At 44.3% G+C, this 23,971-nt stretch overlaps 1 protein-coding gene across 1 annotated transcript in view; it reads left to right on the top strand.

The window, feature by feature from the left end:
* grm4 (glutamate receptor, metabotropic 4) overlaps window positions 1-23,971 on the top strand; it is a 107,502-nt gene that overhangs the window by 13,432 nt on the left and 70,099 nt on the right. The window contains exon 2 of the mRNA XM_057041664.1: window positions 21,427-22,426. Within this exon, the coding sequence (XP_056897644.1) occupies window positions 21,893-22,426 (534 nt within the window). The 5' untranslated portion in view covers window positions 21,427-21,892. The remainder of the gene's footprint in view (window positions 1-21,426; window positions 22,427-23,971) is intronic.

Genomic DNA, 23,971 nt, shown 5'->3' on the forward strand with positions numbered 1-23,971 from the left:
GTAAATTAAGTACAAGTGAAGCATATTCGTAATATTTTTTAACAATTTTTCTTGTTGAAATTTGCACACACAAGACTTATGTCAGATTTACGCCTGATTTGTGACTTTTGATGGGTTTTCAAATGCCCAGAGGATATCGAATTATGTTGAATCAAATTAAAATAAGTTCATTACTTGAATTGTTGTAGAAAGCCAAGATGTTTCTAGATTAAAGGGAGGCAGAATCTGTTCCCCCTTGATTTTTAGAGTTTTGCTCTCATAATCTAAATTAAATCTAAATGAATCACATCAGCCGCAGTAACACAGTCACCATCTTTTCCATAGATTAACATTAATGCGACATGAACGTTCCGGAATTTACCCCGAAGGAGATTTAGCTTTCAGCTTAAAATTAAACATTCGAGCGAAGGAAAAGAAAAAAAAGGAAAATAAGATAAAGCAACCTAACAGGACATGGCATAAATGACACAGCTGTCACATCTGGAGTAGATTTAGAACTGCGTCCCACTGATTACTGGAATATCTAAACATTCCACACCATACCTGGCACGTCAAATCCCATCCTTCCTCCGGCTGCTATATTCCGGCTTCTGTTTGGGATTAGGTAATGAGACCTGGCACCGGAGGCTGCACTGACACAAAGGACCTTGCTCTCCTCGGCTGTGATGAGGAGGGGGCACGGCGTGTCAATGCCTGTTCTCCCAGGTCTTATGTGAGATTGAACGATCAGGAGTGGGGAAAGAAGGAAGAGAGCCGCTGCTGATATTTGGAGGGGCTGCAGAACTGCACCACGAGTCAGAGAGGCTCTCCAGGATTGATATGAAGCAGTCGGCTCTGTCTAGACTGGCCTTAATGGTGAGGGGCCTGTAGTAATAAGAGCGGCTCAATAGTGCTTGTGTGTTTTTTCCTGGGAAACATATCAGGCGCGGTGATACTTGTCATCTTGACTGTTTGGCTGAAGGCGATGATAGGGCGGCGCCGGCTCCGGCTCCTGCTCTGTGAAATCTCTGACCAGGCGTCTGCGGTGATTAAAAACGACAGTTAATCCCTGCACCGCAGATTCTGCAGGGTATCGTGTCAAGTTTCAGGCAAACTAACAGTCTTGGATTTAAAAAGTCCCCAGACAACATTTTTTTGTTACTATTGTGGCAGAATGTGATCTGACACCCCCCTCCCCCCAGGCCCCGATCACATGATGTACACTTTGTGGAAGATTTCCAGAACAGCTGACGAGGACGTCCGGTCAGCTTTTTCTCATGCTCCGATCGTCGATACATCAAGTTTTCAACAATCAACTGTCCTGCCCTCCAGACATCTTCTTCTTTCCTTAGCTGATTCGGGGATCCACCAGCGTACCAGACTGGTACCAGTCTGGAGAGTCCTTTCCAGCCTGGCAGGCACAGATGCTGAGGTCTCTGGGGTGTGTTCCATGTGGTACAACCATCTATATACATGACAGGAGGTGACAGACTGTGGGGCCCTTTCACGGTGGTTCATTTTTGTAGTTGGGCTGGCGTTCTGGGGGTATAAGCCTTTGCACATTAGCCAAAGATGCTAAAGAGAATGCTCCATCCAAAGAGCCTGCTGTGCATCACTGAAGGCTTATTGCTTCACTGGTGGGGCAGAAGAAGCTTGTGTGCATGAGTAAGTAAAGACGCGGGGGCTGAAAAAGAACAGGGTGGTGTAAAAGTAGCAACTGCTAGCCCACCACAAGCTACGTACACGGTCATTGAGGTTTACATACATTAACCTCTCAGTCAGAGACGCTAATGGAACATCAGCATTCCAGTGTCTCTGCTTACTTATGGATAACAAAATAAAACCAGGATAATAACAGGTTGGTGCTCTTCAACTGGGCCATTCCAGTCAGGTGATAGTGGTTTTACATGGTTTCAATATTCAAATATTAACCCTGCACAGTAAGGGAGGGTCATTATGGCCACAATGGACTCTACCAACACAGCCACATGAAGATTTGATGAGATGAGGAGAAAGCTACAGCCTTTATTTCTAATGGAATATTTAACTTTCCACACTGAGCCGCTCTGTAGGATTAGAGAACTAAAACTCTCCTAAAAAATTCAATCCTACTCCTCATTAGGTGGCCAGTAGCTCACTTCTTTCTTCCTTATTTTGAGCACTTGGCCGTAAAAAATTAAGAAAAGCTGACTTAGGCATTAAGAGTGTACCAGAAAAGTGTGTGTTAACGATTCATCACGTTAATGTTTGACCGAGCACTCGAGACAGTTCAAGTCAAGCGTTATGTTGCAGTCCTGCTACGATGGTGCAAATGAAAAATGGAGTATCGGACGTAAGGATTTCATATTCTCCCAGTAAATTCCAGCTCTGATTACATGCTTGTGCTCGTGCACACCCTTACATTATACAGTAAGTGCTCCATATGAGACGTGGCTAACGCTCGGGTTATTGCGATCTATGTGCACTTGTTCGTCGAAGCAGGTCTGCAGCAGAGGAAGAGGATTATTATTATTATGGGTTGGTGGGCAAGAGGGAAGGCAGGTTTGCTGGAGCTTCTCTGAGTTTCACCCCTCCTCCATCCCCATAAAACCCAGAGTATTCGGAACACGGCAGTATCTCTGCCGTTTTGATTAGGAGACGTTTCGATGGACGTGGACTTTGTGAAGCGTTGTCTCTGCTTCGGATTACACACAATAGAGCCCCCGTAGGAAACATCAAATATTAGAGCACGAGAGCTCCTCACAGCACTGCACGTTTGGAGGCTCGGCGTGCTACGAGGAAGCAGGCAGGATGCTTCCAAATGCAAAGCGGCGGCGTTACCGACTCTTCCAATGAAATTCCCCAGAGAACTTTGAGTCATTGGAAACAGGATGACAATGAGCGTAATCCTCACGCATCAGCTCGTGTGTCGGGGAGCGCTCAGATGTGTCTACCTGCTGATCTCTCTGAGAGGATAAAAGAGACAAGAAGGAAGTAATTAGTGGATTCACTTTGGGCTGAAATACTGTCAGCGAGCGCTTCAAAAACGTACAGCTTAGAGACGATTTCCCAAAGTTTCTGAGTGACTCTTCAAGACCACTACTGGTTTGTTCGCTTCTCAACTTCCGTAAAAGTCCCATTACAATGACTTAACTTTCAGAAACTTGGGTCTCTTTGCATTTTCAAGACTCTCACCACAGTCTAACCAACACAGGAGCTGGAAGCAGCCAGACAGGCACTGGTTCTGGGGAAGATACGGGGACATTTCAACATTTGCCAACACCGTATACCTCAGAAAGCAAATAGGAGAGTTTTGCTTTTTGTTTTCTCGTCTGTGACACCACTTTCAGCAGGTTTGACCTCAAAATGAATCGGAATTGATGCCTTCGCATGAACTGGAACTGGAACAAACCAGCTTTCCGTGCAACTTCCTGGGACGACACAGGTGCCTGTTTAAGATAAATGTTTTGTCACTATCCAATTATGTTAGCGACAGCAGAGAAAGCAGTAATGACAGATGGAGTGACTCTGACATTAAACAGAAATTAGCCTCCATGACACATTAAAGCATTGTGGGGAAAAAGGAAACACAGGTTGGAGAGCAGATCTGTTCAGCCGCTGAATGATCTGTGTGGGCGACGGAGCTGAGTGACTCAAAGCCAGAGAGACGCCCAAACATTCGCAGCGCTTGTTAGCCCATAAATGCCATTTATCCGAGCGTTTCTGCAGGCATGCCGATCGTTAATAGCAACCCATGTTAAAGTGTTCCTGGGGTAGATTTGACATGCCGACGTTAATCCACCTGGCTGATCCACGTTTGCTCACCATGGTTGTTTGAGACGCTTCATATGGTTCTGCTTTCGGAGATCTGAAGGTTTTTTTGTGTTCTGGTGAAACTGGCAGCGTGATAAAGGACAATTAGAAGGAGTGTCAGCACCGATTTAGGCCTTGGTCAATTACAGCAGCTCTTTATCTCAGTACCAGTTTTATTAATGCTGATGAAAGGAGTTTATTCATCCATCATCATTATTCCGCTGCCATCTTAGAAATTATAATTCCTGTGGAAGAAAACTAAACAACAAAAGATAATGCACAGACTTTTGAGACAGGGGAAGCACTTTAGCACCCGCATGTGTGTGTGTGTGTGTTTCCCCTCCATTACTGTAGTGCCAATTTCACAGCTGAGTAGTTGAGCGCATAGATGCGATTATGAAATAAAAGGTTTTTTCATGATATGACACTGCTGACTGTTTGAGGGTTTCTAAATAGTCGCTAATTGTATCAGCCCCATTTGATCACAATCAGCTTGTTGCACTAACCCAGGTTCATCTGAACATCTTCATTTAAGGTTGTGCTGCTTTTTATAACGAGTAAATCATGCTAGAGCTGCACTCTGACATGGAAATGCAGCACTTTGACTGATAAATGTGCAAACACAGACGCAGGCTCATACGTGTTCATGCATTAGGAGGCCTGTTGGGAGGAGGTGGAAATGAGTCAACTGACAGAGGCAGGCCTGAGCATGGATGTGTAGGTTATAAATACACACCGCCCGATGACACGTGTCATGTCTCTCAATAGCAGAGCGACATGATGAAGCCAGTGATTCCATTATCACCCCAGTTGTGCTTCTGCAGTGTGTGATGTTGAGATTTATAACAACATTTTACTGAAAAGACAGTAGATGTGCTCTGTTGAAGGGTAAATTACCGTATTTTCTCGACTACAAGGCGCACCTAAAACACTGAGATTTTCTCAAAAATCGACGGTGCGCCTTGTGTGTGGACTGAGTTCCAAAATCTGCTGTGCGCCTTTGGTAGGTGCACTACGGTAAATGCTCTGCCCATCGATTAGTGGCACACCTATGCGTAAGGACCCCCTAAAATGGCGCCGGTCAAGGGACACGCGTATGAGGCTCACTTTAAACTGCAGGCCATCGGATATGCGGCTGAAAATGGAAATCGAGCAGCTGCAAGACTTTTTAATGTAAATGAGTCCATGGTCAGGAAGTGGAGAAAAGAAGGGAGTGGACTGCGCCAAGTGAGGAAGACGAAGCTGAGTTTCCACCGGGAACAAAGCAAGGTGGCCCGAGCTGGAAGACCGAGTGGAACAGTTGGTTGTGGAACAGCGAACATGTATTCATGTATTGGAAGAGCTTTCACAAAAGCCGGCATCAACACTGAAGCGGAACCGGTCGGTGAGTCTGATTCAGATGATAAAGAAGGAATTTGGGATGTTGGACATTAAAATAGTGATTTTAATTTTGTTCAATAAATGTGTCGAAACTCACTGTTTTACTTCCGTTGTCTTTTTTACTGTATGTTTCAGCGTGCGCCTAAAAATACTGTGCGCCTTATGTATGTTTTAAATAAAGATATAGCACCCATAACTGGGACTGCGCCTTTTATTACAGTGCGCCTTATGGTCGTGAAAATATGGTAGCTAAAATTTGACGGTGTAGGACTCCTGTTTGCATGGAAAGCCACTATTTCTGACTGAAACAAGGTGAGATCCTCGGCAATTTTCCGTGATTCCACGGAGATTTCTTTGGCAATTTCAGTCCTCTCGTGTCTCTGCGACAAATAAGGATGAAGTGACCTGACCCTCATCGCAGCGGCCCTCTCGGAGATGGGAAAGCATCCGAGGTCACCTGACAATCCCGCGGGGAAATGTCACCGTGAGCACATTATCTCCCCAGTCTTCAAACACCCACGACATATTTCAGCGCGCCGATAATCAGAACTCTCGGTCAGCGGTGTTTCTGTGCTGCAGAGCGCCATACGCTCAGCTGGCGTGGCTCAGGCAGCCATCGCAGCATTGTTCCTATTAGAGCTCACAGTGCTCTAGCACACTCTGGAAGGCAGATTAGGCCTGATAAAATATTCAGTTTTCAGAAAGACGTCGGCGTCTCTGTGGGGAGCGAGCAGATGCTGGATGTATGCGCTACGCATTAAACTGCACTTCTCAGTCCTCTGGGTACCGGCTGAGCACAGGAATTGTTGAATTTCTGCGCTTCATGGTTGAAACTCTCCTTCTTGGGGCTTCAGGTTATGGTGGTCTTAGAAACACCCGCATTGTTGATTAAGGAAGCTGCCTGGCGAGCAGATGATCCTAAACGTCCGCGCGGACGACACGTTTTAGAAAGACAGAGGATCTGTGTTCCCGCCCGAGATGAGGAGACCTCTGCAGAAAATAAAGCGGATCCAAGACGCAGCGATGCGGCTCCATCAAACAGAATAAAGGATTTTACTTTACTATTCAAGGCAGTCAACATATTACCAAGAGGTTTATTCATTTGAAATTCCTGATGCAGCGCATCAGAGTCATCGGGAAAGTAGAGGAGCTCTGGCTGTTAAACCACCGCAAGTTCTAATAATCATAATTCCTGACAAATTCCGATCGTCTCTGTTGTGATGGGAACAGGATGTATATACATTCAGCCTGGCGCCACACCAGAACCTGAAGCCCTGGACAGCACAAACTCAGAGTGCAGATGGAATTTTAATGTCTGTGATGTTCAACTCAAACACAAATGCTTTGCTGAAGCTTGGGCGAAGACCTTATTAGAGATTCCTTCTATGTTTGTGTTTTATGGACCTGTACAAACAGGTTCTTGTCATTTTGATATCAGATTTTCTGTCAGCTACAAGGTTAACTCACTGGGTTGTTAATTGCATTAAAAACGAAGACATTGATTCAGAAAAATTATTCGGAACAATTTAACACGCTCATTTTGACAGTAGCGTTTGGACAGCCTATCACAGCAGCGTATCACAGCAGCGTTCCTCAAAGGTGTCTATATAAATAAAGTAGAAATGATGTTTGCTGGTTGATTATTTAACTGATGCAGCAAAAATGCTGCCGCAGATCTGATGCCAGACCTGAAGTCGAAGGCAAAACGATCGAATTATAGAATCACTCAATCCATTCAAACACACACTTGCTGTATATACATGAGTTGACATTGAGCTCAAACGTGCAGAGGAAAATTACAAGAAAACTTGGAAAAAAAAAGGTAACTTAAGTACATTAGAGAACCATTGGACCATTAATCAGGCATTAATAAAATGCTGAAAAACAACGCAGAACAACAATGTATATGCATGCACAGACACACACACACACACACAGCAATAATCAAATGTTTTAACTGAAACACACACAGAAGATGTTACCCATGATGTGTTTTTATGATTACTCATAAAATGACAAATGTTACTGGACATGTGGTGCATATGTCACACGTGTGCATGACTTTAATAAGGATGCAAGTGGTGAATCATTTGTTTGCGTATTCCAACATATGGTATGCAGAGCACAGGAACACAGTATCTTGTTCAGTTTCTTCCGAGGTCACGTCGCTGAGAATTGCTCCTTCATGGACCTTTGATAGGAGCAGCACCGACAGAGCAGGTTTGTTCTCCGCAATAATTACAGGCTTTCAGAAACGAAGCCCATTCTTTAAAGAGAATGTTTCTTAATTGGTACCTTTGTCGCAACATTGCTGCCGTTTGAAGGGATAATAACAGACGGTCAGAGTAATTGTTGGTTTATGAATTCATTTGTTCAATTGTGCTGGAGCGTTCCCTCTAGAATGTGGTAATTGTTCTGCATCCAAAGCTGTTGCATCCCCGCACAGATGCTGCTAAATTATGCTGCATGGCAAAAAAAAAAAAAAGCTAATATATTCCAACAAGAAATTAAAATCACTTCAAGTGCAGAGGGAGGGAGAGGGTCTGCGTTTGAAAAATGAAAATTTGAAAATCAGTGAGGGGTTTGATGGAAACTGAAACAGAGCTGCTGGAAGTTGTGCAAATGCTCGAAATAAACCAGAGTGTTTTGATTAGATTCTAAAACAGCCACTGTGGAAATTTTCCTTTTGGCTGTTACCGTACCATCCTCACATGGTTTTTACATCCTAGCGTAGAAACCTCAACATAAGTAAAGGTAATCCTCCACCTACTTTAAAGGTGTTAATTCACGAGGTCAGATGTAGCATCAAACCATCCGAGGGATAAACATTTTCCTTCTAATAACGAGGAAAAGGAATCACTTTTATCCTGTGTTGCTTTTTCTTTATTCGCGCTGACATTTCGATGTAACGAGGCTGCTATACTTGTGGAAATGTATACGTCTCCTCGCAGGCTAATTACCTCAGTCAGCTAAATCCCTCTGTACAGAAAGAATAAACAAGTCAAGAGCAGCCGTGATAGCTGCTAATAATCTGAGTTTCACTGTAAACAGGAAGACTCAAGGGCTAAAAAGGACTGATGCCTCATTTGACCTCTTCTCTTTAATTAGACTGTTTTCCCTGCAGAACTGGAGCTTAATGAAAGTTAAAAAAAATAAAAGGTTTGTCACTGACAAGAGGGGAAACCACACCAATCCACAGTCCAGAGCAAAGGTAAACACAAAAACCACGACTGATGTGCTGGTAAACAAGATGTTTGCAGTTTTACTTTCAGTCTTTTTTGGTATTTGCAGACGACCAGATGCACGTCTAAGCTGCGTCTCTCAAGTGTAAACAGAGCCTGAAACATTTATTTATACATCAGACTTTTCAAAAATAAGTGGCATTTAAGCAACCCCACAGAAAGAAGGACAGTCTTTTTGAAATTCATGGCAGAGACACAACTTGTATCTTAACGCAGGAAAAGAAAATGAGCAGATATTTCCTGGTCTAGTTATAATGAAGCCAAAACTAGCAAATACTGTCCTGGTTTACTTTAGCATGCCGAATTTAATGCTTTCATATAACTGTCATGTTTTTTTTGTTGTTTTTTTCACTGCAGCCCAGCAATAGAGGGTGAAAGTTCTCCTGAGCCTCTCCAGGAAGCTTCATTGTGTAACAAAACAATAAATGTAACCTTTCTTCACCTCAAGAATTTAATCAATCTTGAGGTTTTTCTGATGAGCTAATCAGGAAGCAAATGTTTTTTTTTTTTTTTAGAATAGAATAACGGGATAAGATCATGGGATCAAGCCACAACATTTTCCAACAATCACCTACAAATTCAACAATTCACCTTTCACTTTGGACTCACCCAACAACCCTACATCACGGGCTTTTATGGGGCTTAAATCTAGCTAAGGTCACTCTTGAGAAACCCAAGCTTTCAAAGTTGACAGTTTAAAACGATCCGTACAAAAGTAGACAACATGTGAATAAAGATTAAGCTGTGAGTTGTAGCTACATTCAGAGGGGCAAGCCTTTACACCCGGTGCCTGCCTAATCAACATCCATCCAGAGAGAGTTCAAGCTCATTAAACAGGCTCTTTGTGCCTGCATTAATAATGCAGTGGCACTGCGAGAGTCCTGACGTGCTCAAAGACCTGTCATCTCGTTAATGCACCATTAATCACGCAGGTTAAAACAAGAGCCTCAGGGGCAGTTGACCCCCGTCGCTCGCGGTGTATGGGCAGGGAACACGGGCACCTGTTCTCCGGTCTCACTAAGCCCAGCTGGACCGGTCCACATGGAGCAGAGAACAAGAGAAGTGGCACAGAAATCTGGGTAGATAGTAACTAAACTAAAATATGACACCGTGCGCTCTAGTTTTGGTACCTTTTGTGCCCGATTCTTCAATGTAATGAACTCTCTGCATTGCTGCTATTTTATTTCTATACGTATATAAAGACAAAGGGAGGTCTGACTGTGGTAGCTCCTTAAAAAGCATTTCATTAACTGAGTATAGATGTCTTTGCAACTGTTGAACACCCACGCATGTGCGGAAGCTGCCTTTAATGATCTGAAAACGTAAAATAAAATGGATGAAAAGACGTAGAGGGACGCAATAGTGACAAATTATGGATCTGGGTGAGCTGTCTCTGCTCTCTCGATCTGCTCTCATTCCATTTTCCTCCCGCCCGAATTCCCTTCAAATCAATGTTTCAGCCCTTCCCCCCCTCTTCAGACCTCTTCATCCAGAGGAGGCAGCATCAGACCCCATCAGCTGACATTTTCTCTCTAATACGTGAGGCTTACAGCACCTACCGAGGGAGACTCCATAACTGACCCAGACCCCTGGGGGATGAATAATCCGATACTAAAACCTCCAGATTAATGATATGTCTACTGGTTGTGACCCTTGTTCTCTTGCTGTGATGCCTTGTGTCAAGCTCAGGGAGCTCAGAGCTGACAAGTGAGTCCTGCACAATTATGCACTGGCACAGCGAAGGCGCCCCCCCCAGCACCTCCCCGGCAAACACACGGAGCTTGACAGGACCTTTATTAGCAACAAGACACTGCGTGCAAATACAGAGTCACTGTGGAGTCACCTTTATAGCATGAACAAACATTGTATTTGAATTTCCCGGTAACGTGCATCACACTGCAGCGCGTCCTTGAAGCTTGTTTACGGAGAGTTTGCAGGAAAAAAGATTGAGGGGGGGTAATAAGAGTACTGACTCTTGTCTGCGGAAATGAGAGATGCTGTGTTATTAGAGAATATAATAATGGGTGTACAGCCCCAATCACTCAAATCAAAGAGACAACGCTTTTCTGCAAGGTTCATCATGTAAAGTTTCCCAAAGCATCCTGGAATCCTGGATAAATTAGACCACGGAGCTTCCCTTCCTGACTGATTAGGTGACTTCTCATCCAGAACGCAACGATCGGTTTAATATCCCTGAAACAGAAAAATGATGCTGCCATATCATCTCCACGGCCTTACCCAGCATGCACTTGGCCAATATTTTAGGATCCCTCACATGATCCCTTTTATGGATCAAGGTTTGTTTGTTTTTATTCCGCAGAAATTCCCAGTTGCTCAATCAGACACCTTTTTTCGGTGGATGACCCTGTTTCTCATTTGGACTCCTCCCTATTTTCCTCTGGCATTGTGGGTGAATGCTTAATCTTCAGGGAAGGCTGTCAGAGCATGATGAATGCCAGCAGTACACTGGCTCTCAAACTCTGCATTAATTTTTAAGCACAATTACTGGAACAATTTTTTTTCCTTTTTAATACAGCAATGGAAGAAGACTGCAGAGGCACATGCAAGACCTGGAAAGTCACACAAGGTCTCCTGGAAAAGACCAAAAAATGCCCTGATCTGAAATGTGCAGATGGCGTGTGGCGTGAGACCGCTAACCCAGGCAGCTCTCAGCTGTGTTTAGCACTCACTGTCCCATTCACGCACTACCTCATCTCCTTTGATCCAGGAATTAACAAGACAGATGAGAGGAACAATTATCAAGTCCCGCGCTTCACTTAAAGGACCACCGAGCACTAAAGTAACCCGGTTTGTGCCACCACAAAGAAAGACATTTCCATTCCACGCGCTGCGGAGAGTTCAACAAAAGATGCTGAATGGCGACATAAACAGGAGCGAGGAGGCTGTGATGGAGCTGTATAAATAATAGGTTGTATTAAAATTGTAAAAACCCAGGATGCATGCTGTGAGTCTGTAAATATGGATTCTAGAGGGGAGGAGAGACTACTGAGCTTTAAAATAAAACCTAATATGTCAAAGGAGCCTGGATTGAAGGTGGCTTCTTTTATCCTTCAGAAAATTGTATCTCCTTCGAAAAGACCTTGAAGTTTAGACACAATGATTTAAGAGCAGCAAGAGAACAGGAAGAACCCTGGAATCAAATAGATTTCTTTTGTCCAACCTACAAAGGAGACACAAAACGGCGCAAATGTAGTATCTACTGTTACGGTGCACTGAAAATGGAAAACATATTTCCTGCATTACGACAAAAAGAGGACCTTGGATGATCTCAAAACTGTTTGTTTTTAATCAAGCCCACCACACAGGCCTGCTAAAACAGGTCCAGCAAGGCTTGGATGCATAAATGATGCACTATCAGTGCTTTTATCAGGCAATTTGACATGTCAGTGCTGGAAAAATTACAAATACACTAATGATTACAATAGTCATCAGGGCTCCCCTGCAAGTGTGTGTAAAAAACATCAAAGCCAGGAACTAAACATTAATTCTAGTTATTAGGTAGTTCTGCTGCCTATCGGAAGCAACAGTGGAGATTGAAGTTAGTAAATAAACAAATTGGAGCTTTCTGTAAATGACCAATCTAAAAACATCTGCATTAAATTCTAAAAAAAAAAACAGCCTTTAGGAAACATCTTCCACTCTCCAGGCACTTTGTCTGGTTTTCTGTAGGTCTGCGCCAGGCTCCTAATAATTTACATTTTACTGCATTTCGTTCTTGCCTAAGCTTTTGTGTACTTCAGGGGTGCTCATTACGTCGATCGCGGCGTGACAATAAAGAATATCAGCCTATCATTCATCCCGTCACTTGATTGATATACAGGGCCGCCAGTTAGATGACAACTGAATTTGACATTCAGGCGACCAATCAAGTGCAAACAACGGCGCTAAGTGCAGCAGAACTTACGATGTCAGCCTATCAGCAGTCCCGTTACAACCAGTCAGATGACAACTGAATTTTGACCTTTAGGTCACCGCTCATGCGCAAACAACGGCACTAAGCGCTAAGCTATTCAGCGAATTACCTCTGATTTTAAGCTATCGCTAAAGCTTATGGTCATCAAAATGAATAAGGGAGCGGGACCAAGTAAGAAGACAAAAACATATCACTTTCATACGGAATGGGAGGTTGACTTTTTTTCACGATTTCATTTTCGAAGTGCGTTGAAGATTATTAAGTACATGAAGATTATTAAGTCCAAATACCATTCCATCATGACTGATGAACATTTGGAAGTGTGCATGAGGCTGACTGTCAGCAGCTACTGTCTGGACTATGCATCCCTGGCTGATTCAATTCAGTGCAAGTCATAAAAGTACCGGTAAACTCAGGCAATTACAAAAAAATGTTAATGTAAATAGTTAATTATTATCTGTGTTTTGCAATATTCGCTCATTCGGTTATGCAGGGTACATTAACATACATTGTACATACAAAGAATCCTCAATACATTTGAAAATAATTAATGTTTTGCATTTTTGTGGTGGGTAGATCCTTTTGACTTGGTCATTTTGTACGTAGCTCGCATGCTGAAAAAATGGGAGCACCCCTGGTGTACTCGAACAGAGGCTCAGCGGTGACGCGTCTCCGGACGCTCGGCTGCGATGCCAGACGCACCGACATTATTCTCATCTCAGTTGGTCATTAAGACCTTTGCTGCCGCTCAGTGTCACCAAATCAAAGCTCCATGAAAGGAGAGCCTGCAAACTCTGAGGGCAGATAGTCCTCCGACAGCCCTCAAACCGGCTCTGAAGCAGCTCAGAGGCGTCTGGATGCAACCGCGTGACAGCGGACTGGCCCCGCGGCTACGGGCTCGAGGCCACTGTGGCAAAGCCTCGTGGTGAGGAATGTATGCATCACGACTGGCTTCAGCACTTCTTCATATCAAAAAGCCTTTTGGCTGCTCGGCGTTTAAATCTGGTCCTCGCGGAGCCAAGTGGGTTTTGCATCGCTATGAATCACAGTTACGGCCTGGAACCGCTTTACAATTATTGGACCATAAAACAGTGAAGGGAAAAGGACAGCCCCCGCCCCCCCCTTACATTAACTCTGCAAAATCACGAGGCATCAATTAGGTCAGAAACTGGAAGAAAAAGAGCACAAATAGTGCATTAATGTCGACGAGGCGTGACCGTGTGCGAGATGACTGAACTATTAGGCTGTAATAACACTTATGTGGGCTGAACCAATCAGGGCGTATACCTATAACAGCCCTGACGGACAGCAGGGCACACTTTGCAAAGCTTCACAGAATACAGCCTGAAAGAGGGGGGAAACACCCTCCCACACCAGCAACCCCCAAGGTGGCAGATTTTAACGAGAGCATGCTGGAAAACCCAATTAGAACTGATGCCAAGCTTACAACCTAAAACCCTTTGATGCACTGTTTGTATGGCTGTATTTAACTCCCTGTTCCACTCCTCTTTGTATGTACTTAACATGCTTTTCTAGACATGTTCCCTGGCATGCACGTTTGACACGAGGAGATAAAAGGAAATAATATTTAAAAAATCAGTTTAAAAAAGAAAAAAACAAATCTTTATTCTCTGGGATTAAATTCGTGTCATCGGACCAAAGGCTGACTGTACCCCTTGAAGCTGGATGGATCCTTTCCTAGAAGGGATGAATGCTAAAACAGAGGAGCGGTTTAAGTGTGGGCAGATGGTATTAAACAAGCAGGAAGCTGCTCTCCACTTGTTAGTGACGCAAAAGGGAAATTTAAATGCAAAGACGAGGGTGTAAGGAAGCCGGACCGATTGTGACGGCGGCGAGGAACAGCAAGAGAACGACTGAAGTATGACGCGGCGGATTCGTATCCTCGCTCCGGATCCTGCTGATTGGATCACAGGTGGACAGACTGACGTGCATCCTGATGGAACGCTTGTGATCAGGGGGCATTTTTTTGCTTTTTATGCAAATGAGATCCGCGGTGTTCTGATACAGAGTCAAATCTAACCCCCAAAGAGGGCATCAGTGTAATGATGGGGTCTGAAGTAGGCGGCTCGGAAGCTAAAGCGATGTGCACTGAGACCTACGGGATTCTAAGAACCTGTTATCCATTCAGTCAGGGTCCAAAACTCATATCTGATGGGTGTATTGGGTGGGGCTGGCAGAGCTGGCTTGAACCCAAGGGTAGCGACCACAGCTCTGGCTTACTGCCTGGAAATTCCTCCCTGTTGTCATGCACTTCGCCTTTTTTATCTCAGTTGTACCTTTCTTTCATGCTGAGGCCGAGTTGATGTGGCAGCTGATTGTGTGTGACACTGGTTGGGTTCTGAGAAACCGAAGCTGCCCCCTGTGGTTTTCTCCCTGATTCCATCTTTTCATTTAAGACTTCCAATAGAAAAATCAGCTGGGAACACTCCTGGTGTTCTTGGTAGCTGGACCATTGTCCTGGGAGGTCTAAGGTAGGAATATACAATACATATAGATTCTGTCTCACAGCCTTTAACGTATTTTCAAAGAAGGAAATGGACTTCTGCATGTAAGAAAAGAGTCAGTATGCCTGATTATATATTATGTTCAAAGTATCAACAAAAAGAAGTTTCTCTAATGTAACCACATGACAGTGAACAGAGAAAAAGGCTGATTGTATTGCCGCCTTTGTCGTATCCTTTTCAGCCGTCGCAGCAAGGCTAATTATGTGATAATAGGCCGTGCCCAGGTATTCTGCAAACAGCAATATAAAACATGCACACAACAATGGAGGAAAAAGAAAATGCCAAAGGATCCTTGCGTTTTTTTTAAAAATCCAGCTGAGATTTTATGAAGAGGAGTCGTGGTCTGAGTGCTTTTAAGTGCGTCAGAGCGGAAACATACTATTAGGGACCCACTGCGGCGCCGTTCTAACACTCTTTCAAATCGCTTGCCGTGCGCTCCATTTGTCCCTGTTATGGTTGGCAGGGACAGGGGTTTGGAAAAGCACCTGGGTGTTAATGACAGATATTACATTACGGTGATTCCAACAGTATTATCATACAGCGGCGAGCTGTGGGAACGCTAGTAAAACAGCTGATGATGAAGCCACGAGCTGCAACTTTTAGTCTCGCGACCACCGACTGCGCATCCTTTTTGAGCTCTTTGGGGTTATTGAATGGTGCGAGTGACAGAGATGTGCCCATTGTTCTCCTGCTGCTTCACACAGACTGTAGAAGACAGTGGGACTCCAAAGGAGAGGCGGCGCTGAGACACACAGCTGGCGCCAAACGACTGGGCTTTACTTTGTGAGATGTTTGTAATGCACCTGCAGATCTTCAGAGGGCATCCACACATAACTGGGACAGTTGGGATGAGAGGAAAAGATGATCTGAAAAAGAATATGTATGAATCTTTGGTGATTAGTTTTAGAGTTGCGTTTCAGTTTAGATGTGATAGAAGTGAGGTCGTTTTCTGCTTATTGGCTCTTTCAACGATAAAACGGGTCCGGCTGAAACAGCCAACGTTCCCAACTCAATTCCCTCGTTTAAACTCGCCGACCTCTTTTAAAATCTGGAGCTTTGGCTGGTGGAGGGAGCTATTAGGTGTATTTTAGGTTTACAGGAAGATTTCCTACTAAACTCCTGTTCTGCCATCTTTTATCTTCTAAAATATAATCCTGGAAGCCTACGTAAGTACGGGAGGAGGACAGAGGAGGAGTGAACTGTGGTGTTCCCAGGATTAAAAAGGTCCACTTTGTCCATTCAGGCATGCCTCAACACTGAAACCCTCTCTAACAGGGTGGCAGCACTGGGGGGATGCAGTATTCATAACTTCTGTCTCCAGGAGTGCTGATAAACCGCAGCTATAGTTAGAAGTCACATGTGTGATTTAAAATATGGGATTTCTCACGAATGCGCCTCTGCGTCCCTACTGTCCCCGCAGAGTGGGGGTGCACTTGGAACATCCTCCCCGTGTGCCAAGAGAATCTCCCCTGCACGCGCTGAAGCGTGCTCACCACCGCCATCCAGCTATTACGTGACTAGGAGGGCGTTTCAGTTTCTGGATGCAGAGCTGGAGCACAGAACGGCAGCTGAACGGAATTCTGGAAATTAAAAGTCACATTTGATGCAACTACAAGGAAAAAGATTCAGCATTTAATCTGAGTTTCTGTATGCCGCCCCACAAATAATAGCTTTTTTCATTGAAAATATGGCTTTGGTCAATGATGAAATCGATGGCTCTGAAACCAGGCTGATGAAAAGGCAGCGGCCTCCAGTCGCTGACGACGAGGCTCCGCTCTGCTCGTCAGCAGCTTCTGGTCATTGACAGTGTGCACAGCAACACAACATGAAGACTTTGCTCCAGTAAAGTGGGACAAAGTTTCTGTGAGCGCCTCGCCGCCTCTCATACAGCTGACAAAACTACATCTGAATTAGAGATAGAGGAAACTGCAGAGCTGCATCACTCTCCTCCTGCCGAGTCCTGGAGGCTTCAGGAGCAGGTGTGCAGCCCAACGGGTTGCACCTGGACGCCAAACTCTGATTAGAGCAAGCATGAGCGAGAGAAAAATGAACAATGTTTTACTTCATATCATTACAGATATGTTATTTTTTTAAATAATAGTAATAATAGTTAAATAATAATGATTATAATGATGATACTACTACTACTACTACTAATAAATCCTCAGTTGTTTTATGGAGTTGTTTGGGATATATTAGAACAGTAATTAGGAGGTTAATTATCTGCTTATGCTACACTGCATTAAAACAGTAAATGAACCCTTATGATATCATCCATATGTACACTCATATATACGTTATTTCCATATACAGGGGTCTGCAGTTGATAAATTCGTTAATTTAAAAAACTATCTGGGGATGTTTAAGAGGAAATATGCAGTCCCATTGCTACGCCATAGGGAGGGTAGCTTGTGAATGTTTAATATCATAATTACATTTTTACTGTTGGACAACAGTCGTATCCTCTACCCAGTTAGCCCAGGGCAGGACGGGCGAATATTTGTTAATGCAATCTGCATTTTGCTTAAAGAATGAGTTAATGAGTAAGTGCGAGTGGGGCCGACGTACACATTATTGTTCCATCTTCCCCATCAACTATGAATCTACGGTTTGAAGAAGACTTGGACAGCACTAGTTTATAACACCCCCATACATGAATTTAAGATGCATTTAGTTTCAGTGTTTGAATGCTAAAATATGAAACTGTACATGTACAATGGTAGTAAGATATCACTTCCTCAACCATGTTTAACACAAGGACCGTGACTAAAAAAGCAGTCTGGTTTTAGAGGATGACTTTACACAGCTGTAGAACGTGACATCAGAGATCATTGTTCCGTAATCTTCTCCAACCTACATCGACGGCGTTTCTCTTAAATAGTAGCGCTCCTGCTTTCAGAATTCTTCCTCCCACCAGCCAAACTTTGTCAACAGGCTCTGACTTTAAGTGTGACACCTCCCCAGTGGCTGCTGACTCTCCAGAATGAGACATCATTCATTCCTCCTTATACAGGTGGATTTTAGTGCATTTGTTTGCCATGAGGGTCACAGAAGGGAACCAGAGCTGCGTTGTTACCACTGTCATCGAATTTATGTGTCTTGTGGGAGCGTGTGCTCTCTTTTCCTACCTGTGCATGTAAGTAGGTGTGTGCTGGTGGTAATTCAGTTCCCTTTAGATCGGGGGATCGTCCAGGGGGGCTTCATTTAAACTCCAAAGATGGCTGCTGCCTTTGAGCTCCACACCTTCCTCAAACTGGCCCTCCATGTGTTTCTTTGAAATGTGACGACGGTGTAGAAGGAAGAGGAGCGAACAGCCATTTTTGTTGCATCCTATTCTCCTGTTTTTGAAGTAACTGGTGGACATTTGTTTTTCACTTGTCAGGTTAGATGTCGCCTGTTTTTTTCAGGTAGGCCCCTCCTGTTTGGCCTTAGTTCACTCCGAAGATATCATTTTTATTGGCAGAAACATTCCCAGTTTGGATTTTTGATTCTTTATTTTAAAATAAACACTTTTGTTAACCTTTATTTTTGTCTACTTGGAACTTGGGGAAGCTGGGTCCTTCCTTGTGTTGCATCCAGAGCCCCTAGACCGGGTGTAACATAAACTCACTCCATGTGAGTGTATTTGAGAGGAATTGGGGAGGAATTGGTGTGTGTTCTAGCAGAGGTTTCGACAGTGTAACGCTCTGTGCTGAGATCTTTATCGCTCGTCTCCACTGTGATCATGCTATCTTTGGGGTTTAAGTATCTCCTCCACTGAAGCATGACGGCCAAAACAGCAGCTCCCTGTCGGATTAGTACGTCACTGTCAGATGGTCCCAGTTACACTCTGACAGACCTATTAACAGCATGCATGTCATTGGGAGGCTTTGCAGAGACGACAGGATATAAAATCTATGTATCGGGCTACAATTCTTCTAGTTCCAGTAGAATCAAACATCCAAACGTGACACCGTACAGCTAAAAAGAGGGTTTTACACACGTAGCACCAAATTTTACCAGTTCTCTCGGCCTTGCATGTTACCGTCTCGTAGACTGTCTAATCTAATGACTCTGAAAACCATTAAACACGCTGTTTAAAATTTTTTTAAATTTGATGAGCAACATTTAATAATTTATGTAGTAGTGGACAGAGGAGAGAAGAAAATACCTAAATGTGCCGGGCTTCTCTGTGTTTACCTTCAGTTATCCTCAAAAGTATCCGCACACAAGTGAACCCCCGATGAGCGAGTCCAAGAGCTAATTGGTTTGTCCGGCCGTTTAAACTGACTTTAATTGCTTTTTTTTAACACTTGATCGGTACTTCTGTGCCATAAATTATCCACATCAACTCCAACAAAATGTGCTGCTTTCTCTCCATGTGCAATTGCATGTGAGCGAAGCACTGCGGTTGGAGGGAGCAGGAGGGAGCAGAGGAAGCTGGAGCGCCTCTCCGCTGTGTGGATTCTTCACACTCCCCGAACGCTCCTTCTCCGCAGACCGCTGATGTTTATCTGCTTTGCCCATCTGGGCCTTGTGACTAGCATCTGCTCTAGCTGCCAGTGTGCATGTGGGGTTTCACACTGCGATGACAGTGAAGGAGCACCGCTGTCCTTCCCTTCTAAAAAGAGCTGGAGAGGCAGCGAGGACTTCATCTCAGAGATGTCAGGTCTTATTCTCCAGACCTGAATTAATTGCCAGAGTATTGTCCAGCACTCAAGATGGTGCACTATAATTATCCTGACTGTGGCTCGGTAACTGACGTCCCTGATGAAAGATAAGCCCGTTTGAGATGGGAAGCACGCTCGCTGTCTGCAGCCTTTCTTCTTCCATTTCAGACACACATGAATATACATTATTGTCAGCACCCACAAAATTCTGCTCTGATGAAAATCAGTTTTCAGGGCAACAATGGAATGCTCCGTGCACCTGTTTCCTTGCACCTTTTGTATTTCAACAGCTGTCCAAGCAGGACAGGAGGTTACAACACGATCGGATTCCAGTCGCTATATCCTCTCTTGTCTGGTGCCGCAAAGCCAAACAATCTCCAGACTTTCATTAGAAGTTGCATTATGGGTAAAAAAAGCACCTGACTAAAAGGAAAAGAGGGTACAAAGGCATCAATCAAACACCTCATCGTGAGGGAGAGGCTCAGAACAAGCTAAAGACAATTCCCACAGTAATTCTTTGACAGACCATCTTTTCTATTTTTAGTTCAGTAAAACCCTCCTACATAAGTAAAGGTCCAGAGGGGATGATTTAAACATGGCTGCAAATCAAATATGATATAAATAAAGAGAGGATAATAATCCACACGGCATCTCGCAGTTGTCTCCTCATGTGTTAATACGTGTTGGGAGGAAAGGAGGCGCTGTTCCATTATCAAAGGTGTGTGCAAAAATTCTTCCTCTGCAATACCTTTCATTTAATTATTTACCTAACCCAGCCTGTGTAGCCCCCCTTTCATTTTAAGGCTTTCCCCTAGAATAAGATGTTATGCAGCAACAACCTTCATCCATTATTGATGCTGTGTTTTATGAGGATGATCCGTGCAGGATGATATAAATATCTCCCTTCGGTTCCCAGCAGGACGGGAGAGGAAGCACGAGATCGGCCAGCGTGTACTGTTACAGCGGGTCATTCCTAATTATTCTGATTTGGAGGTTTAAACAGAGATTCAGACGAGTCCAGACTTCAATTCATGCATTTTGGCAAATGCTTTTAAATTCAACAGAATTATAATGGGAATGTTGCAGAGAGAGAGAGAGGTAGAGAAGGAGGAGGGGGGGGGGGGGGGGTGCTGATACACTGGCAGGTAGTGAGGGATTACAAGTGGACATATGTTGGTTTCTTTAAAAGAACATATGTGTTTAAATGCTTTGATTATCGCTGCTAATTCTGCCCTAAATTCCCTGACCTTTTGGCAGTCCAGAGAGGCTTTGTGAGCTGTGCGAGGTTATGAAATCTATGGAATAGTGCCAGGCAGCAGCAGCTCACTTATGCTCAAGGCACATCGAAATAATTCATTGCAGGGCCCTGAAAGTAGAGTTGAGCCACGGCTGCAACACAAAGCACACTGAACTGGGCCCAGCAATTATTTCTGCTGAATTCTATTATTTAGAAAGTAGTTTGCGAACCTTTGCGGTGCAGAAAATACAACCGTGCGGGGGAGTATCATTTTTAATGGCTTATAGTTAGTACAGCTGAGCTACAATACCATCAATGTTACAAGAGGATAAAAAAATGTCAGCTCATCTGCACAACGTGTGTGAGGGCCTACCTGAGTGGGTGATGCCTGTAACGTTAGCATTGTGCTAACATGCTAAGCCCTCTTATAGAGTAAGTGATGCTGATGTCACAATTATAGTCCAACAACTTGCAAAGATTTATTATTAGTTTTATACCCAGTGTAGCTCTGCTGGAGATAATAGCATAAAAACAATGGTGTGGTCCCAAAATGTAGATTTTGGTCTCTGTTAAATGTCCCAACAGTATATTGAAGTATACTGTGTTCCTTCTCCTGAAAAGACTAACCTGAAAATGATTGTAGTGTTGTTTCCTTAGCAACTGACACTTTCTTCTTTTTTTCCTACAGTGACCTGCAGTGGCATCCAGTTGGGTCCTACTGTGACTTCCCGAGCTACTTAAGGAACCCAGTGAATAAGTCAATGCACCCCAAGCGAGTTTTGGAGAAGAAAAAACCGAGCTACCCCTTCACTGTTGATGCCTGAAAGTTCCTTCTGTGGTCTCTTCATCTCAGCTCCCCCTATTGTCTTTAGTTATAGCAGCTACTCTCAGGGCTCCAGTGCAGGAAAGGAGTGAAACACAAAGAGAAAAGAACACTAAGAGACACATAAGAGTCAAAAAACACTGCATAATTAGTATTGCTGTGTTTGTCAAAACCACCAGAAGAAGCTTCTGAAGATGACTGTGCTCTGAAAGCACACGGCAGCCTACCTTCAGGACATTTACGTGTGTGTGCGTGCATGTATATGTGTGCACATCTCTTTCATTTTCAAAGGACTTGAGTTTGTGTTTGGATGCGGATTTAGCCTTTCATTATGACTCTGCAAAGAGGCTTTGAGAGAGCGTGGCTCGGCTGCCACAAAAGTGGCTGCTGCTGGGTGCTGCTGCTGGCTTGTTCTTTCTTGATCGCCTTGGCAGCCAAACCCAAAATGCCCGGCCACACGCACCTCAATTCAATACGCATTGATGGGGACATATCTCTGGGTGGCCTGTTTCCAGTCCACGCCAGGGGAAATGACGGCAAAGCCTGTGGCGAGCTGAAGAAGGAGAAAGGGATCCACAGGCTGGAGGCCATGTTATTTGCCCTGGATCGTATCAACAATGACAATGAGCTGCTGCCTAATATCACCCTCGGGGCACGTATCCTGGACACCTGCTCGCGGGACACCCATGCTCTGGAACAGTCACTCACATTTGTTCAAGCTTTGATTGAGAAAGACTCAACCGATGTCAAGTGTCTCAGCGGAGGGCCGCCCATCATCACTAAGCCGGAAAGAGTGGTGGGAGTGATTGGCGCCTCTGCCAGCTCCGTGTCAATCATGGTAGCCAACATTCTGCGTCTCTTCAAGGTCAGTACTTTTAAACAACTTTCACTTTTCCCTCGAACTACCTTTTCCTCCCAGGTGCAGAGGAGAGAGCGCCCACACTGGGAGAGGGTAAACTATTAACCAGGACACGTCAGTGTCACAAATAGCAAACACTGAAAATGCTAGATGATGGATCATGTTTGTTCCCTCTGCCAAACTAAACTTTGGATAAGAATTACAGGTGCTCGGATTATAATCAAGGCAACGTTTACTTCATGTCAACATCATCACACTTCACAAAGGTCATTTTAATAAAACAGACATTGGCAGCACACAATCCCTGCTCTTATTTCTTTTCTCTTGACCTTTACATCCCCCATATGAAAGTTTAAATCATAATCATTACCTCACATTTGTCTCTCACTGTCCAGAAAACTAGGCAATGATCATCAAACCATAGTTCTTCTCTATTAATGACACTAATTTGAAAAAGTACTTGGCGTCGCCTTCCTCTAATTATTTCTGGGAAGCCAAGCATGACACCCCGAGTTCAAGGCGCTGCTACGGCGCACAGGCTGAAATAAGCCGCTGCAGAGTCTCGACAGATGCAAAGATAATCTGCTGAGAGTCGGAGAACACGGCACCTGCTCAGCGATGCCAAAGCAAACCCAGCAAGGCCAGTGTCAAAACAGGTTGTCGTCATGTGACCAAGCAAATAATTTCTCTGCTGGTCATCAGCCGGGCTCGTAGCAACCGGTTCATGGGACAAACCAACCGCTGGTGGCTCCAAACTAAGGAGTGCAATATGTGCTTACTGTACACTCTGATTCACGGCCTTTTGAAGTCATGAATCACCAGCTGTGAAATGAAATCGGTGCTGATTCACTGGATGAATTACCTGACACAAGGCTGGCACCATATTTCCAGCCATCTTATCTGGTCCCAGTCCACTAAATCTGCAAGAGACCAGTCACACCACTTTTAACAATCTGGCTGTTGCTGTGCAACAAAAGAGAAGCTGTGAAGGACATTATGACCGTCCACCTCCGCAGGAGCGGCGCGTAACTACTATACAATAACAGTGCATTTGATAACACATGCAAAGATTCCATAAGCCTGTCGAGAAGGTTCTTTGTTCCCTGTTCATGTGAAACAAGGCCTTTTTATCTATGCAGCATGCATAAACTCTGTGGGTGATGTTGCAACAGCAGGTTGCTGGGGTAGCAACAAGGCTCCTATTGTTCATTCAGATGAGCCTCAGGAGGGAGAGACCTAAGCCGCTCCATCCTGCGACCTTTACCTGCAGAACCGTGACATCACCGCACTCACGCAACAGCCTCTTTCTAATTTTGCCACAGGTGTGAGCAAGCTCGCGCTGAATTATGAAGACGGCGAGTATAAAACAACTCTGCAGCACCTTGTAACTTTGACAGAGAACCTCTCATTTCCATTGCTCCTTTGATACAGCCCCAAGCAATTCTGATTACAGCCAAGTCGCTTAGTCATCTTCCAGTAATATTCATTCTCAAAACATGCACTATGCACAAGTTTGGACTCCTGTGTATTGATAAAGACAGCTGCAGGAAA

This window comes from Takifugu flavidus, chromosome 8 (genome assembly GCF_003711565.1).
Source record: "Takifugu flavidus isolate HTHZ2018 chromosome 8, ASM371156v2, whole genome shotgun sequence".
NCBI classification, from domain to species: Eukaryota; Metazoa; Chordata; class Actinopteri; order Tetraodontiformes; family Tetraodontidae; genus Takifugu; species Takifugu flavidus.